Source organism: Chaetomium globosum, genomic scaffold, assembly GCF_000143365.1.
Source record: "Chaetomium globosum CBS 148.51 scaffold_3 genomic scaffold, whole genome shotgun sequence".
In the NCBI taxonomy this organism is placed as follows: domain Eukaryota; kingdom Fungi; phylum Ascomycota; class Sordariomycetes; order Sordariales; family Chaetomiaceae; genus Chaetomium; species Chaetomium globosum.
Genome location: NT_165978.1, coordinates 2,205,516 through 2,216,973, shown reverse-complemented (window position 1 = coordinate 2,216,973; position 11,458 = coordinate 2,205,516). Strand labels below are relative to the sequence as shown.

General features: G+C 56.0%; 3 protein-coding genes across 3 annotated transcripts in view; 1 reads left to right on the top strand and 2 right to left on the bottom strand.

The window, feature by feature from the left end:
* The window catches only part of CHGG_06009 (uncharacterized protein), a gene marked incomplete at both ends in the record, with an annotated part of 7,069 nt that extends 1,610 nt beyond the window's left edge, over positions 1-5,459 (bottom strand). The window contains 7 exons of the mRNA XM_001222103.1: positions 319-502; positions 574-1,037; positions 1,178-1,650; positions 1,812-1,995; positions 2,217-2,444; positions 2,551-2,611; positions 2,676-5,459. Of these exons, the coding sequence (XP_001222104.1) occupies positions 319-502; positions 574-1,037; positions 1,178-1,650; positions 1,812-1,995; positions 2,217-2,444; positions 2,551-2,611; positions 2,676-5,459 (4,378 nt within the window). The remainder of the gene's footprint in view (positions 1-318; positions 503-573; positions 1,038-1,177; positions 1,651-1,811; positions 1,996-2,216; positions 2,445-2,550; positions 2,612-2,675) is intronic.
* Positions 5,460-6,680: 1,221 nt separating this feature from the next.
* CHGG_06008 (uncharacterized protein) lies at positions 6,681-7,523 on the top strand (the record flags this gene model as incomplete). Its single annotated transcript, XM_001222102.1, has 2 exons — positions 6,681-6,920; positions 7,236-7,523. 2 exons carry the CDS (start codon positions 6,681-6,683, stop codon positions 7,521-7,523), a joined length of 528 nt encoding a protein of 175 aa, XP_001222103.1.
* A 3,436-nt stretch (positions 7,524-10,959) lies between these two features.
* Positions 10,960-11,127, bottom strand: CHGG_06007 (uncharacterized protein; the record flags this gene model as incomplete). The annotated part of the gene is made up of 1 exon (XM_001222101.1): positions 10,960-11,127. The coding sequence occupies one exon, from the start codon at positions 11,125-11,127 to the stop codon at positions 10,960-10,962; it is 168 nt and encodes a 55-aa protein (XP_001222102.1).
* Positions 11,128-11,458: the final 331 nt, after the last annotated feature.

Below are 11,458 nucleotides of genomic sequence, written 5' to 3'. Positions count from 1 at the left end.
CCCCCCCCCCCCCCCCCCTCTCCCCGTCAGTGATAACCAACAGAAAGCCTGACGAGGCAGTGTGCAGCGGGGAACCAGGACACGGCGGCTAAATGCAACGGCACACCAACAACCTTTCGGCGCTCAGCCCCACCTGTGGTGCAAGCTCACGCCAAACGACAGGGGTTTTAACATCGTAAATAGTAAGACAAGACAATGGGTATCGCGCGATGAGGTAAACTAAACCGACCCTCTTATGCGTATGCACAGCCCTACGTGGCAAATCCAAAACAGAAAGCCAAAACAGATATCCAACCAGACTTAGGCTTCAGTCATCACCAGTCAGGTCAATAACCTCGAATGGACGGTTCTTGGCGCCTCGGGAAGACGCCGCTGGCGGCCCAATCTCCGTCTTAATCGTGACAACGTTTGTTTTCCCCCTAGAATGACTCGGCGGCGTAGGGATTGCGTTGAGGCGGGCCGAGGAGATCGGGCCGAAGACGCGCGGAGATGGGGAGGAAGGCTGCATTGAGGCTGCAGTGGCCCGGGGGGCTGAAACGCTCACCGACGGTCTCGGTCCCCTTGATGCGCTACCAGACGTAACACGGCTGCCCAGCAAGCTTCTCGGTGAGCCTTGCAAGGCTGTGGGTTGTGCCGAGGATGGGGTCCTGGGAGCCGGGGCCTTTGGGGTAGAACGCGGCGATAGTTTGATGCCGAGACCAGGGTTGGGTGCATCCGCTCTTGGGCGCCTTCGGTCCCGGACCAGTAGGACTTGAGCTCCTTGAAACGCATCGAGTTCCACGCCCTTGACATAGCCTGCACATTGGTGTCGGTGGCCGCCGAGGGGTAAGTCGGCGATGGAGTGGCTGGAGTTAAGAGTCCATCTCGGCCGTGATTGGCCTTCTTGGGGTTGCGTGGAGTGGGTGCACTCGCGTAGGGAGCAGGTGCTGCTTGACTGGTCGAGTAAGACGAGGGAATGGGGCTGTTGCTAGAATGATGGTGCCCTTGTACATTCGGTCGACGAACGCTTCCTAACCGATGTGCTGAGCCGGGCGAAGCTGTTGGGGCCATCCAAGCAGGAAGTTGGCGTCGCTTGGGCGGATCTTTCAGTTTAGGTAAGTGGTCTAAACTCTCGATGGGAACAGGGGAAGGCACTTGAGACGAATGAGTAGATTGGAAGCCCCGAATTCGGGCGTACTCGACACCGAGAATTTGACGCAAGGCCGAGCCGTCCAACCTTCATATGTTAATGCTTGCTCTTTCTTGGTTTTTCGGCCCAGCTCCTCCGGCTCGGGGCATCGACGTTCTGCAGCTTCCTGACGACAAGCGAACCGTCCTCGATTGCGAAGAGACATCCATTGTCCTTGTAAGCGTGGGGTATCAGATACGTATTGAGATGGTGCACCTTCGACCGTGAGACCGGGGGGAAGCAAGCCGCGGGGACGCTGCTTTTGAGAAAACGATAGAACAAGTGACAGAGATCGCAGCAACATGTCAAAGCGGCCGACAATGCGAGAAACAGGCCGGGCGTCAAGAGGTCCGCAGAACGACGGTAAGGTATGGTGTGGGAGAGGGTGCTGTAGGGCCCTCTCGACAGGCTTATTGATTCGATGCCCCGGCGGCTGGGTAGAGTGCAAAAGGTAAAGGGCTCGTGTGCCAGATATTGAAGCCCTGCTAAATGTCTACATTTTCTAGTATTTCATTTTCCAATTCCGGTTATTTTGATTGAGTTGTGGTTGTCACAATGTGGGTGGTGGTCATGCGGGCCAAGACGGAAGTGTGAACGTACTTCCCGACTATAGCTTTAACTTGACTCTATCCTCCCCTCTGACCTGACTCGGTCCTCCCCTTCATCATCTGATTCTGCAAACCGAACTCGAGCTCTCTTCTTCACCGGAGCGCCACCACCATCCGTAGTCAGCGTGTCCACACCCAACACTGGACCTTCCATGTCACCCGGAGATCTCCTCTTTCTCTCCTCCTCCGGCACCACCACTCCATTCCTCCTCCCTTCCACTCCACCACCCACCGCAATCAGGTCCTCATCCGGGTGCTTTCAACCCACCCCCCACCGACAACCCCCCAAAAATCCTCAACGGCCTCTCCAACCTCGCCATCTCCCCCTCCCCAGTAGCACCACCCCCTTCCGCCATCCCCTCCCCCATCCCCAAAACCCTCACATTCAAAATCCACTCATAAATCGGCTTATCATCCAAAATCGACCGACACCGCCACACCTCGCCCGCCGACATCTCGGCCCTGCGACGCACGACCACCTCCTCGACGCTGCCGCGCAGCACCAGGGTCTCGACGGCGACGGGCCGCCGCTGGCTGATGCGCCGGGCCCGCCCGATCGCCTGCGCCTCGACCTGCGGGTTGAGCACCGGGCTGAGGGAAGTAGATGCGCGAGGCGGATTGCATGTCTAGCCCGAAGGCCGCTTGGGTGATGTCCATGAGGAGGAACGCTGGTTTGTGGGGAAGGGGGGTTAGTGTGGGGTGTTTGTTTTGGGGGTGGCGGGGGAGGTGGTTTACCGGAACCTGGGGTTGTGGGTTTGAAGGTTTGTGGCGTACTGGGGCTCTTTCTTTGCTGGGGTGGAGGCCCTTTGGCATAGATTAGGTGCTGGACTTGGAGCTGTTGTTGACGAGTTAGCAGAGTGAGGCTGGGTGAGGAAGGAGGAATCAAAAAAAACGCCCACTATCTCGAGAACACCGGCAATGTAGTATGCCACATTATCGTTTTCGTAAAAGATGATGATTTGTTCCGAATCTTGGTACTTCACAATCTGGTCGATCAGGTAGGAAAGCTTCGCGGAGGCTGTCGAAATGAGCTGGGTCTGGGCAAGTTGCGCGGCGACGCCCGATCCATGGTTCTCCAGACCTGAAGTGACTTGTGTTTCTTCCGTCTTTGGCAGCCCCTTGGTAAAAACGGAAGAGCGCCGTTTGTTCGAAGGATTGCTATCTTGGCCCAGCGGCGTGTTCCCAGCAAGCGTCTTCGGTGGCCGTCTCTCGGTTTCCGGGGCCTGCTCCTCAACCCCCTTCAATCGTTCCTCCCACCCACGTGCGGCAAACCGTCCAGTCTCGAACATAATCTGTAGTGATGCTGGGGCATCAACCAAGGGGTGAAGGAACTTCTGAAGTTCCAATATCATACGCGAGTCTGTGCATACTGGATCTCCCTCGCGTAGGTCGAGGGACCACTCCCGGCCTGCGTTCCAGGGAAAGTTTTGGACGTACAGTGGGACTTCGCGGAATAAATTGGCACATCGTTTGATGTTGTTCTTCTCAGCCAATCGTCCAAATTCGATGGCATCGCGCAACAGAGCCTCGTCCTCGGTGCTAATTTGAATCTCGCCCTCTTGCAAAAAAGTTTCGGCAGTGGCTATGGCTTTTTGGATCTGGTCGGGCGAAAAGAAAGAACCCCCAAAGAAGCTCGCCTGCTTGAGATTGTACACGAGCTCAAGCAACGACTTTCGCTGCCGGGGGTGAAAAAAGTAATCCTGGTCTGTTCGTTGTGACTGGACAGCGTTGAAGATGATCATCATGGAAAAGAGGTTGAGCACCAGTCGATCTTGAAAGCACCCGTCGAGGTACACTACCTTCTCGTCAACGGACGGGAGTAAAGTACCGAGATCAGGGAGACGATTTCTAATGATGAATGACTCCAGGGTTGCCTTGAGACAGTCGGAGCGGCCGATACCTCGAGGGTGGGTTAAGTGTGGCTGCATGACATAAACGGCCCATTCCGCTGGTGGATCTCTTGCCTCGGTGGACATTTTTGCCCAGGGCTGCATGCGCACATACAACATAGCGATCGAGCCGATGCGTTTTAGATCATCCTTCTCGAGGCTCAGGGAAGTTTCGGCCCGCCGTTCATCGTCGGAATGCGGGCTAGGCGTGTCGTTGACTCCGAACAGTCCCTTGGATGGCGTTCCAGTCACGATCCACCTAGCCGAAATTTGCAGCTGGTCGATTATCAGATGCAAATTGCTCTTCCTTCCTAGTGTCGAGTTGCCCAGCCTGTGGCCCTCGTCAACGATACACCGTTTGAAGTGGATCGATGCTAGGGGGCTCATGAGAACTTTGGGTTCATTATGTTCGACGTCGACATCACCCAATAATTTTTCAAATGGGGTCGACGAAAATAGGATAATGTCATATTCGACAAGCTTTTCAACTGGCGGTAGAACCTGCTTCTTGTCGACAGTCAAGACTTCTAAACCGGACGTGTGTTTGGCGATTTCTTCCTTCCACTGCTGTACCAGGTTTGGGGGCACAATCACAAGGGAAGTGTGACTGAGATACACCTTTTTGGGAACACCCCATGCTGACGGGTATCGCCTTCCTCGGTAAAGAGATCGGGGTCGCCGGGGGAGATGATAGAACGCAGGATTTCGTCGAATTGCGTCGACACACAGAGGGTAGTCGATGCCGTCTGGCTCGAGAGCGCCAAATACCGTTCTCCAGGGAACTGAATGGCGAGTGATGCAAGAGGCAGCCATATCAGCAAGGCTCCCAATCTTAGGGCGGACAACAGGCTTGTTGGCACGCAAATGGTCGGGTGTGGCGGAAGGGATATGTCTGGTCGCCAGAATGAGGGCGAGACAGATGAGGGTTTTCCCCGCGCCCATTTCTTCGGCAAGAATACCGCCACAAGGTGCGTCGTAGTATCGAGGTTCGCGCAGCCCGCTTCCGATGACCGGGTCGTAGTACCAAGGTTTCCCCAACTGATCGACGACCTTCATCAGACGCGGGTCCAGCACCTTCCGGCTCTGAGACTCCCTCTGAAGCATTAAGGCTGCGGACCGGCGTTGGTACGCATAGAGAGTGGTTGACAGGCCCAGCATCTTGCTGTTTATCAGCGCGTAGGCGGCATCGCGGGCGTCATAGTCGGGAATGGCGTCTGGGTCCGGTTGAGGAGACGGTATGCTGTTGAACATCTGCAACAAAGATTGCTTCTCACGGTTTTGCGAGTCGGCCGTTCCCTGGGGACTTCCAAACATCAATGGGCTTTGAGACGGTTTACCCTTCGATTGACCCTGCCAGGTACTCCCCGAAAAGTCCAGCTGTGCTAGGAGGCCCAATCTCGCCTTCAACAGAGACGGTCTCCGACGAGGTATGGTGCGGTTTCCAACATCGTCTGGAAGAAGGTAGACACGGATAATGACGTGCTCATTTGAAGCAAGACTCATATGAATCCAGCGGTTGCGCAGCAGGTCGGCGAAGGATGAAAGACACCCAGAGGATATGAGCTGATGTTGGATATCTTGTTCCAGAAACCGGAAGGATAGGTTTTTGTCGACCTGGCCGACCTGGCCAACCTGGCCGGCTTGACCTTCGATTCCATCCTCCACATCACTTCTAAAAGGGCCAAAGTGATGCCATTGTCCTGGCTCAATGAACGACAAAATCCCCACGGGAAGTCGCGAGTCGGACTTGTCCAGAACCAGGCACCCCGCCGCAATGTGGGACCCTAACTCCATTGGCAGTCTTGGTTTCGGGGATGGAAAAGCTAAAGTGGAAGGACTTGCCGCCTCCCGCGCTGAAGCATTGTCGAGTCTGATGAAAATTGCAATGGCGTACTCCGTGGACTGTTGCCTGGCGTGTCAGAGCAGGCACGATGAAGCCAATGCCAAGCGATAACATGGCTTGGAGCTGCGCGGTACAAGTGGGTCTGGGGTGCATGAGGAATCCATCTTTGATTGGTGGTGTTTATGGGGGTGAGCAAAGGATTGGCTGCTGAAGATGGGAGGAAGGAACCTCAGTTTCCCATCTTGCCATCCAAGCCATCATTCCCCGTTGTGCAGCTGTGAGGAAGCTTGCTTTGGAACTAAGATGCTGCATAATAAAGTCTTTCGAGTACCAAGGACTACCTATTTTGTAAGCCGAAGCTTATCAATGCCTTAGTTTCTACGTCAAAGCCGCAGAAACCTCTCGAGGAACGTATGTACAATTTCACGAAGCCACTCCCTTTAGGTCCTTACCGGGTACCTGGATACCTCCCTCGCTCCGGCTTTCCCGTCGTTTCCCTTCTCATCTTCCGTCCTCCCGAGCTTTAATGTCCACCTTCGTCCTAAAACATTGATTATTCTCTCCTGCCATTTCATTAATATGAGTGCCTAGTTAAAGAGAATGGTGACTAATTTGAATTGGTAGAGCGAGATCGTTCCCTTGACGACCGAGTGTGTACTTGTAGGAGGTACCTGCCGTGGATGGGGATGGGTCCAGCACGCACGTGAGGCCAATTTCCCTTGGTCCCTGGGCCGTGGTCCATGCCAAACAAAACACCATTTTCAGCCCACCAGTGGGGTTACGCGAGGAACTTGAACTTGAACGAAACACAAATCAACACCTATCGCGGCCACAAGTTAAGGCCCGATACAAGTCCAAAACCCGAGTTAGCGAAATTGAATCGACCCGAATTCAGCACCGACAAACCACTGCACCGCTCCGCCGCATTGAGACCCAGGAACGCGGGAATCTTGCACGCTCCTCTTGTCCGTACCCGGCGCGACACGGTTCGTCATGTCATTGCTTGGGCTCCCCGGCCCACCCGAACACACGGACAATGATGAGCTTGCGGGACCCGTTTCTTCTTCGGCATGATCGATTAGTTTATGGGAGGCGTGGGGCCTAGGCTTGTTCAGCCGGAGCAAAATGGCCGTCCCCTCGGCGACAAACTTCGAACATGACAACAGGGCAACATGAAGTGGCAAGCAGCTTCCTTCTCCGGCTTCCTTTTGGCTTCTTACGGTGCCTATCTGGTCCATCTAGCGAACTTCTTCGAGATACATGGGCGGGCAGGCAACAACTGGCTGATCCGGAATGGGTTGCCGACCCTCGAAACGGACGGCCCCACGCACTGCACCGCGCGCGCCAAGCCCGCCCCCAGGGCCCGGAACGACACAACGGGGTACCGGGACTGCGACACAACACAGCGCGGGGTCCGTGATGTCGACTGCGCCTTTCCCGATTCGGACAGGAGTGCTTGTCTCAATGATCGACCTTCTCTCTCAGGCGCCGAGGGTCAATGCTCCCCGACTTGGCTATGCGGTTTGCCATTTCTGCGACCGCTACCGTCTTGTCAAGCGGGGTGGGAAACGGAATCTGTCATGAACCTCCCTTTTCAATGGCCGGTGTCGGGGACCCCTTGCGCATTGAGGGCTATGACAAAAAAAAGCATGGCTTTTCTGTCTATTCTCTATTCAGGCACCTCCTATCTGTGGACGGGGTCTGCTTCACCTCATCTCGATCCCTAGGGGAACCAGAAGATTATCAACAATGGGTTGAATGACAATGGCCGGCCGACGAAACCCCTCACAGCCCGTGTACTGTGTAGGGAAGGGACTCAATTCCGTGGACCTCAAACGGTACGCAGTATGGGCTGCGGCCAGGCGGCTACCAACCAGATCGGTTACCGTCACCGGAAACAAAGCATGTGTGTCCGTCTGTCAGATGGCCTGGTACCCATCCGATTCATCCAGATCGACCTCACGCCCCCTGCCCAATGGTACATCCCGGACAGAGGAACAAGCGCCCTTCGCTAATCTCTTTGCACCAGCTTCGGGCGCTCTCCGGGTCACGTCCGTGCTCGAGCTTGGGGTCCCGGACAGGACCTTGCTTGTTTTCCTGCGGCTAGTCCCATTTCCAGCCCATGATACCCGCGCCCCCGGTCCAGCGCCGAGTCGCGGATCAACCTCACGCTTCAAATCAGGCCGATGGCCGTTTATGCTTGCCATCCCGTGCGGCAGCGAAGCGGATATCCGGGCTGTGCTGCTGGTCAATCATCCTCAAGGCGTTTGCTGCCTTTCTTGAACGTTGCAACCGGCCTGTTAACTGTCATTCCCCGACCCCGGCCGCCCATTCTTGGTTTGCCCACCCTGTCCGGAAATCGGCCGCTAGTGCGTGTGGATGAGCCTGTCCTCCGAGTTGTCGACCTCAGGGGGTGGGTATCTGGGCTTCGACTGGTACCAGGAGAGGAAACCGGTGTGAAACCAGAGCACACACTTTGCTTGAGCCCTGTTAGCTGCCACAGGAGTAAAACAACGTCGGCCTCCTAGCTCCAAGGGCGTTGCGGACATATCCTAGTCCTATTCGCGGCGGGATAATTCCTGGTCTCTCCGGGCGGGATCGCCATTATCACGCAAATCCCTTACCAGCCGTTGAGCCCTGCTGTTGAGCCCAAAACGACTCACTACCCTGCACGACACCCACCAGTCATTGCCGTTTCGAGATGACGTGCAGATGTTTTTCATGCACCCCATGGGAAACGGGCCTACGAAATATCGGTCCACCCAAGGACGCCGTTGGTTTCCACCAGGGACGCTCGCGGCGTCCAGCGCCCGGCCTATACACCCCGTATCCAGAAGCGGCGGCCAGCAGTCGGCCAAGATCCTGTGGCCAGGTCCACAGTCTTAACACATCCTCTATGGCTGCGGTTCTGTCATCATGAGGGGGGTGTAGGGAGTGGGGAGGGAGGAGGGCGTGAGGGGAGCGTGGGCATCGGCTCTAGGCTATAGTCTACCGCTGCTATACTTCCCCTCCTGCCCATACCCTTGGCTTTCCGCAAGACGAGTTGGCTACTGCCGCAGCCGCCGGGCTACCGTGGGGGGTCGGATAGCGCTGCCAACTCATCATGGTGCCATTACTGATGGGGTCCGATCCATCCTGTTGGTCCATCCGTCCCTTCTCGGGTCGGCCCCGTTGGCCGAGAGGCGGAGCGGAAGCCCTTCACACCCTCCCTCCCCCTTCCTGCATGTCTTCGTAACCGCTTCTCATCCCACGGCGGCTTTGAACCACGCCACCACGAGTTCTGGTTGTCGGCGCATGGGCTGATAACTCATATTTTTCTCGGCGATGGCACAGAGTGGTCAATGATTACGCCGTGTTGGCGGTTTCTGACTGGACTGTCGCCGGGCTGCTGACCTCAGAAGAGGCCAGACACAATCTACGGCGATATTAGACACGGCCAACCAACCAGCCCTGCCAACGAGGTCGAGGTCTGTGGTCAGACGCCATGTCGCCTCGCGGAATTGGGTCTCCGAGAGCGCGAGGTGAGCAAAACTGGACACCACCTCGCCCCCACCAACCAACCCCCCCAATGGATGGGGGAAACCTGATCATGGGGCACTCAAGTGACTGTATTTGGACCCTCCCATCCCAGATTGCGGGCTTAAGACATGCAATAAGGGGCCCAGCCGTGAGGACTCGGACCTTCGACAAAGAGACTTGCATGGTGGGTGTGGTGGACCTTCGCTGCCACACCCCAGTACAGTCCTAGGGTTCTCTTGCCTCATGGACAGCCCACACACACCTTATCCCTCCATCCTTCCAGTGAAGCACCGATCTTTGGCTCTCCTCAGCACGAGAAGCATGCTCTCAGCTCTCACCCCCTCGGCACTCAGTTGACCGAACCAGGAATGTCGTCCAATCCAGGGGATTTCTGTTCTAATCACGAGTAATCCGCCTTCCACCATGAGAAACGGCCCGAAACCATACATCCCTATCACACCCTCCCTACCTACCTGCCGTGCCCTGCTCATGTTAACGCGGGGCAACACCCAAAAAAGATAGACAGACAACACCCACCCAACGGAAGTATTTCGGGATCCCCACGGGTGGTGTGGTGTGGTGCGGTTGACATTGCCCCCCCCCCCCGTCACGTCACGTTTTGGGGGCATTCCATCCAGTCTTGCCCCCCCCCCCCCCTCCTAGCGCCCTAATGCACGTCGACGCGTCTGGAAGCATGCCGACTTTGACAGAGGAGGCAGGTACCCGAGACAACTGACGAAAGACGAAAGTAGTGATGCTACCGGCCACCCACCCACCAACCCCATCCCGTGAGCGTGAGCGAGATGACACGGCCATGTCGTAATTGACGGCTATCAACGGGGTTCAGTCAGTCAGACAACCAAACACACACAACATGCGGGAGACAAATGGATTGGGGTGACGATGGTGGTGATGATAATGATGACTTGTTTCTTCTTCTCCTATGGCTGATGCTATTCCCACCCTAGGTACCGAGCCGAGCACTGTTCCGATCCCGCCAATGGACACAACACAATCTTCTCCTTTGTGTGCCTGCCTCCGTAGATGCAATGACGACTCACCCCTTCCCACTTCTCGAGGCCGGTGTCGGGGCCATCAAGCAAGACCTTGAGCTGTCTGAGCCGTCTGAGCCGTCCTTTCGTCCCCTTCGTCAGGCTTCATCCCGCATGCTGCCGGCCGTCCCGAGACTGCACAGACACCCCGACATACGTAAATTACATACATACATGCAAGTCATGCCATTCAACGTATCATTCCGGCCCGTTCCGGCTGGGTAAGAGGAGGAAACAAAACAAGAAAAGGGGGGCAGGAGAGATAGGCGCTCGGTGTATGTTCCGTGGTATCATCCGCGTCGCTACGCTGTGCTGGTAAAGACTGCTTGTGTGGGGGTGCCTTGATGCGGCTCGTGGGTGGTTAGTTGGTTGGTTTGGTGGTGGTGCCGGTCCGGGAAAACGCCGCCTGATGATGGTGGGTGTTGGTGGGGAAAATATGGAACAAAGAAAAAATGCGAAGATGAAAAATAGGCCGTTAGTTTTTTCGCTTCGTGACTTCATTACAATGGTGTAAGTTCTTTCCGGGTATCGTTCAACGGTGGTGAAGGTGGTTGTTGTAAGAGGACTGGCGTGTAGGTTGATGGAGATCGGGAGCGGGTAGTGTGTGCCGTGGTACTGATGGTTTGCCGTGTCTTCGTCTGCCAGGTTTGGACCAGCTCGATCCAGCTGATTCCAATTCGGCAAGTGAGTTGGTTGGTGGTTGCCTCGGCCTCTTTGTCTGCACCATCTCATCCATGGCTCTACCGCCCGGCCATGTTTCACCCCTGAGTAGGACGAAGTTGTAAGGGAAAAAGGTCAAGTCTGGTGGTACAGCAGGTCGGCAGCGCAACTCCTTGGTCCCACTCCACACGCACGCAAAAGAGTCATTCGGCCGACTGCTTCAGCCGCCGTGGCATATCGGGCACTCTCCCGGGAGCATGATGTAGCGTTCATGCGGACCATTGGGGCAAGAGCGCTTGCGGCTGCCGTCGACCGAGGTGCGGAAGAAGTGGGCCCCGGGGTCGACACACGAGGTGTAGATGTAGTAGTTCTTGGTGAAGTCACACATGGTGAGTGACTGAAGGATAGTCAAGTATCCGGTGTGAAGTAGATGGATAGTGAGTAAGTAGTATTGGTTGTAGAGCGGGCTGGGCAAGTGTGTTAGCTTCTGAGGACCGAAGATGGGGATGGTGAGTCCAGAAGGGAGAACCTACAGGTAGATAGATATAAATGAAGGCGCTGGAGCAGGGTCGGCTGGGCGGTTGGCAAGGCGGGACCCTCCTGGGATGCAACGGCGGGATGTCGGGGGAGGCCGATGAGCTGATGTTGATGATGGGATGGTTGATGCTGCCGAGGGGCAAGGAAGGACCCGGAAGCCGGCGCTGACTTATATAAACAAC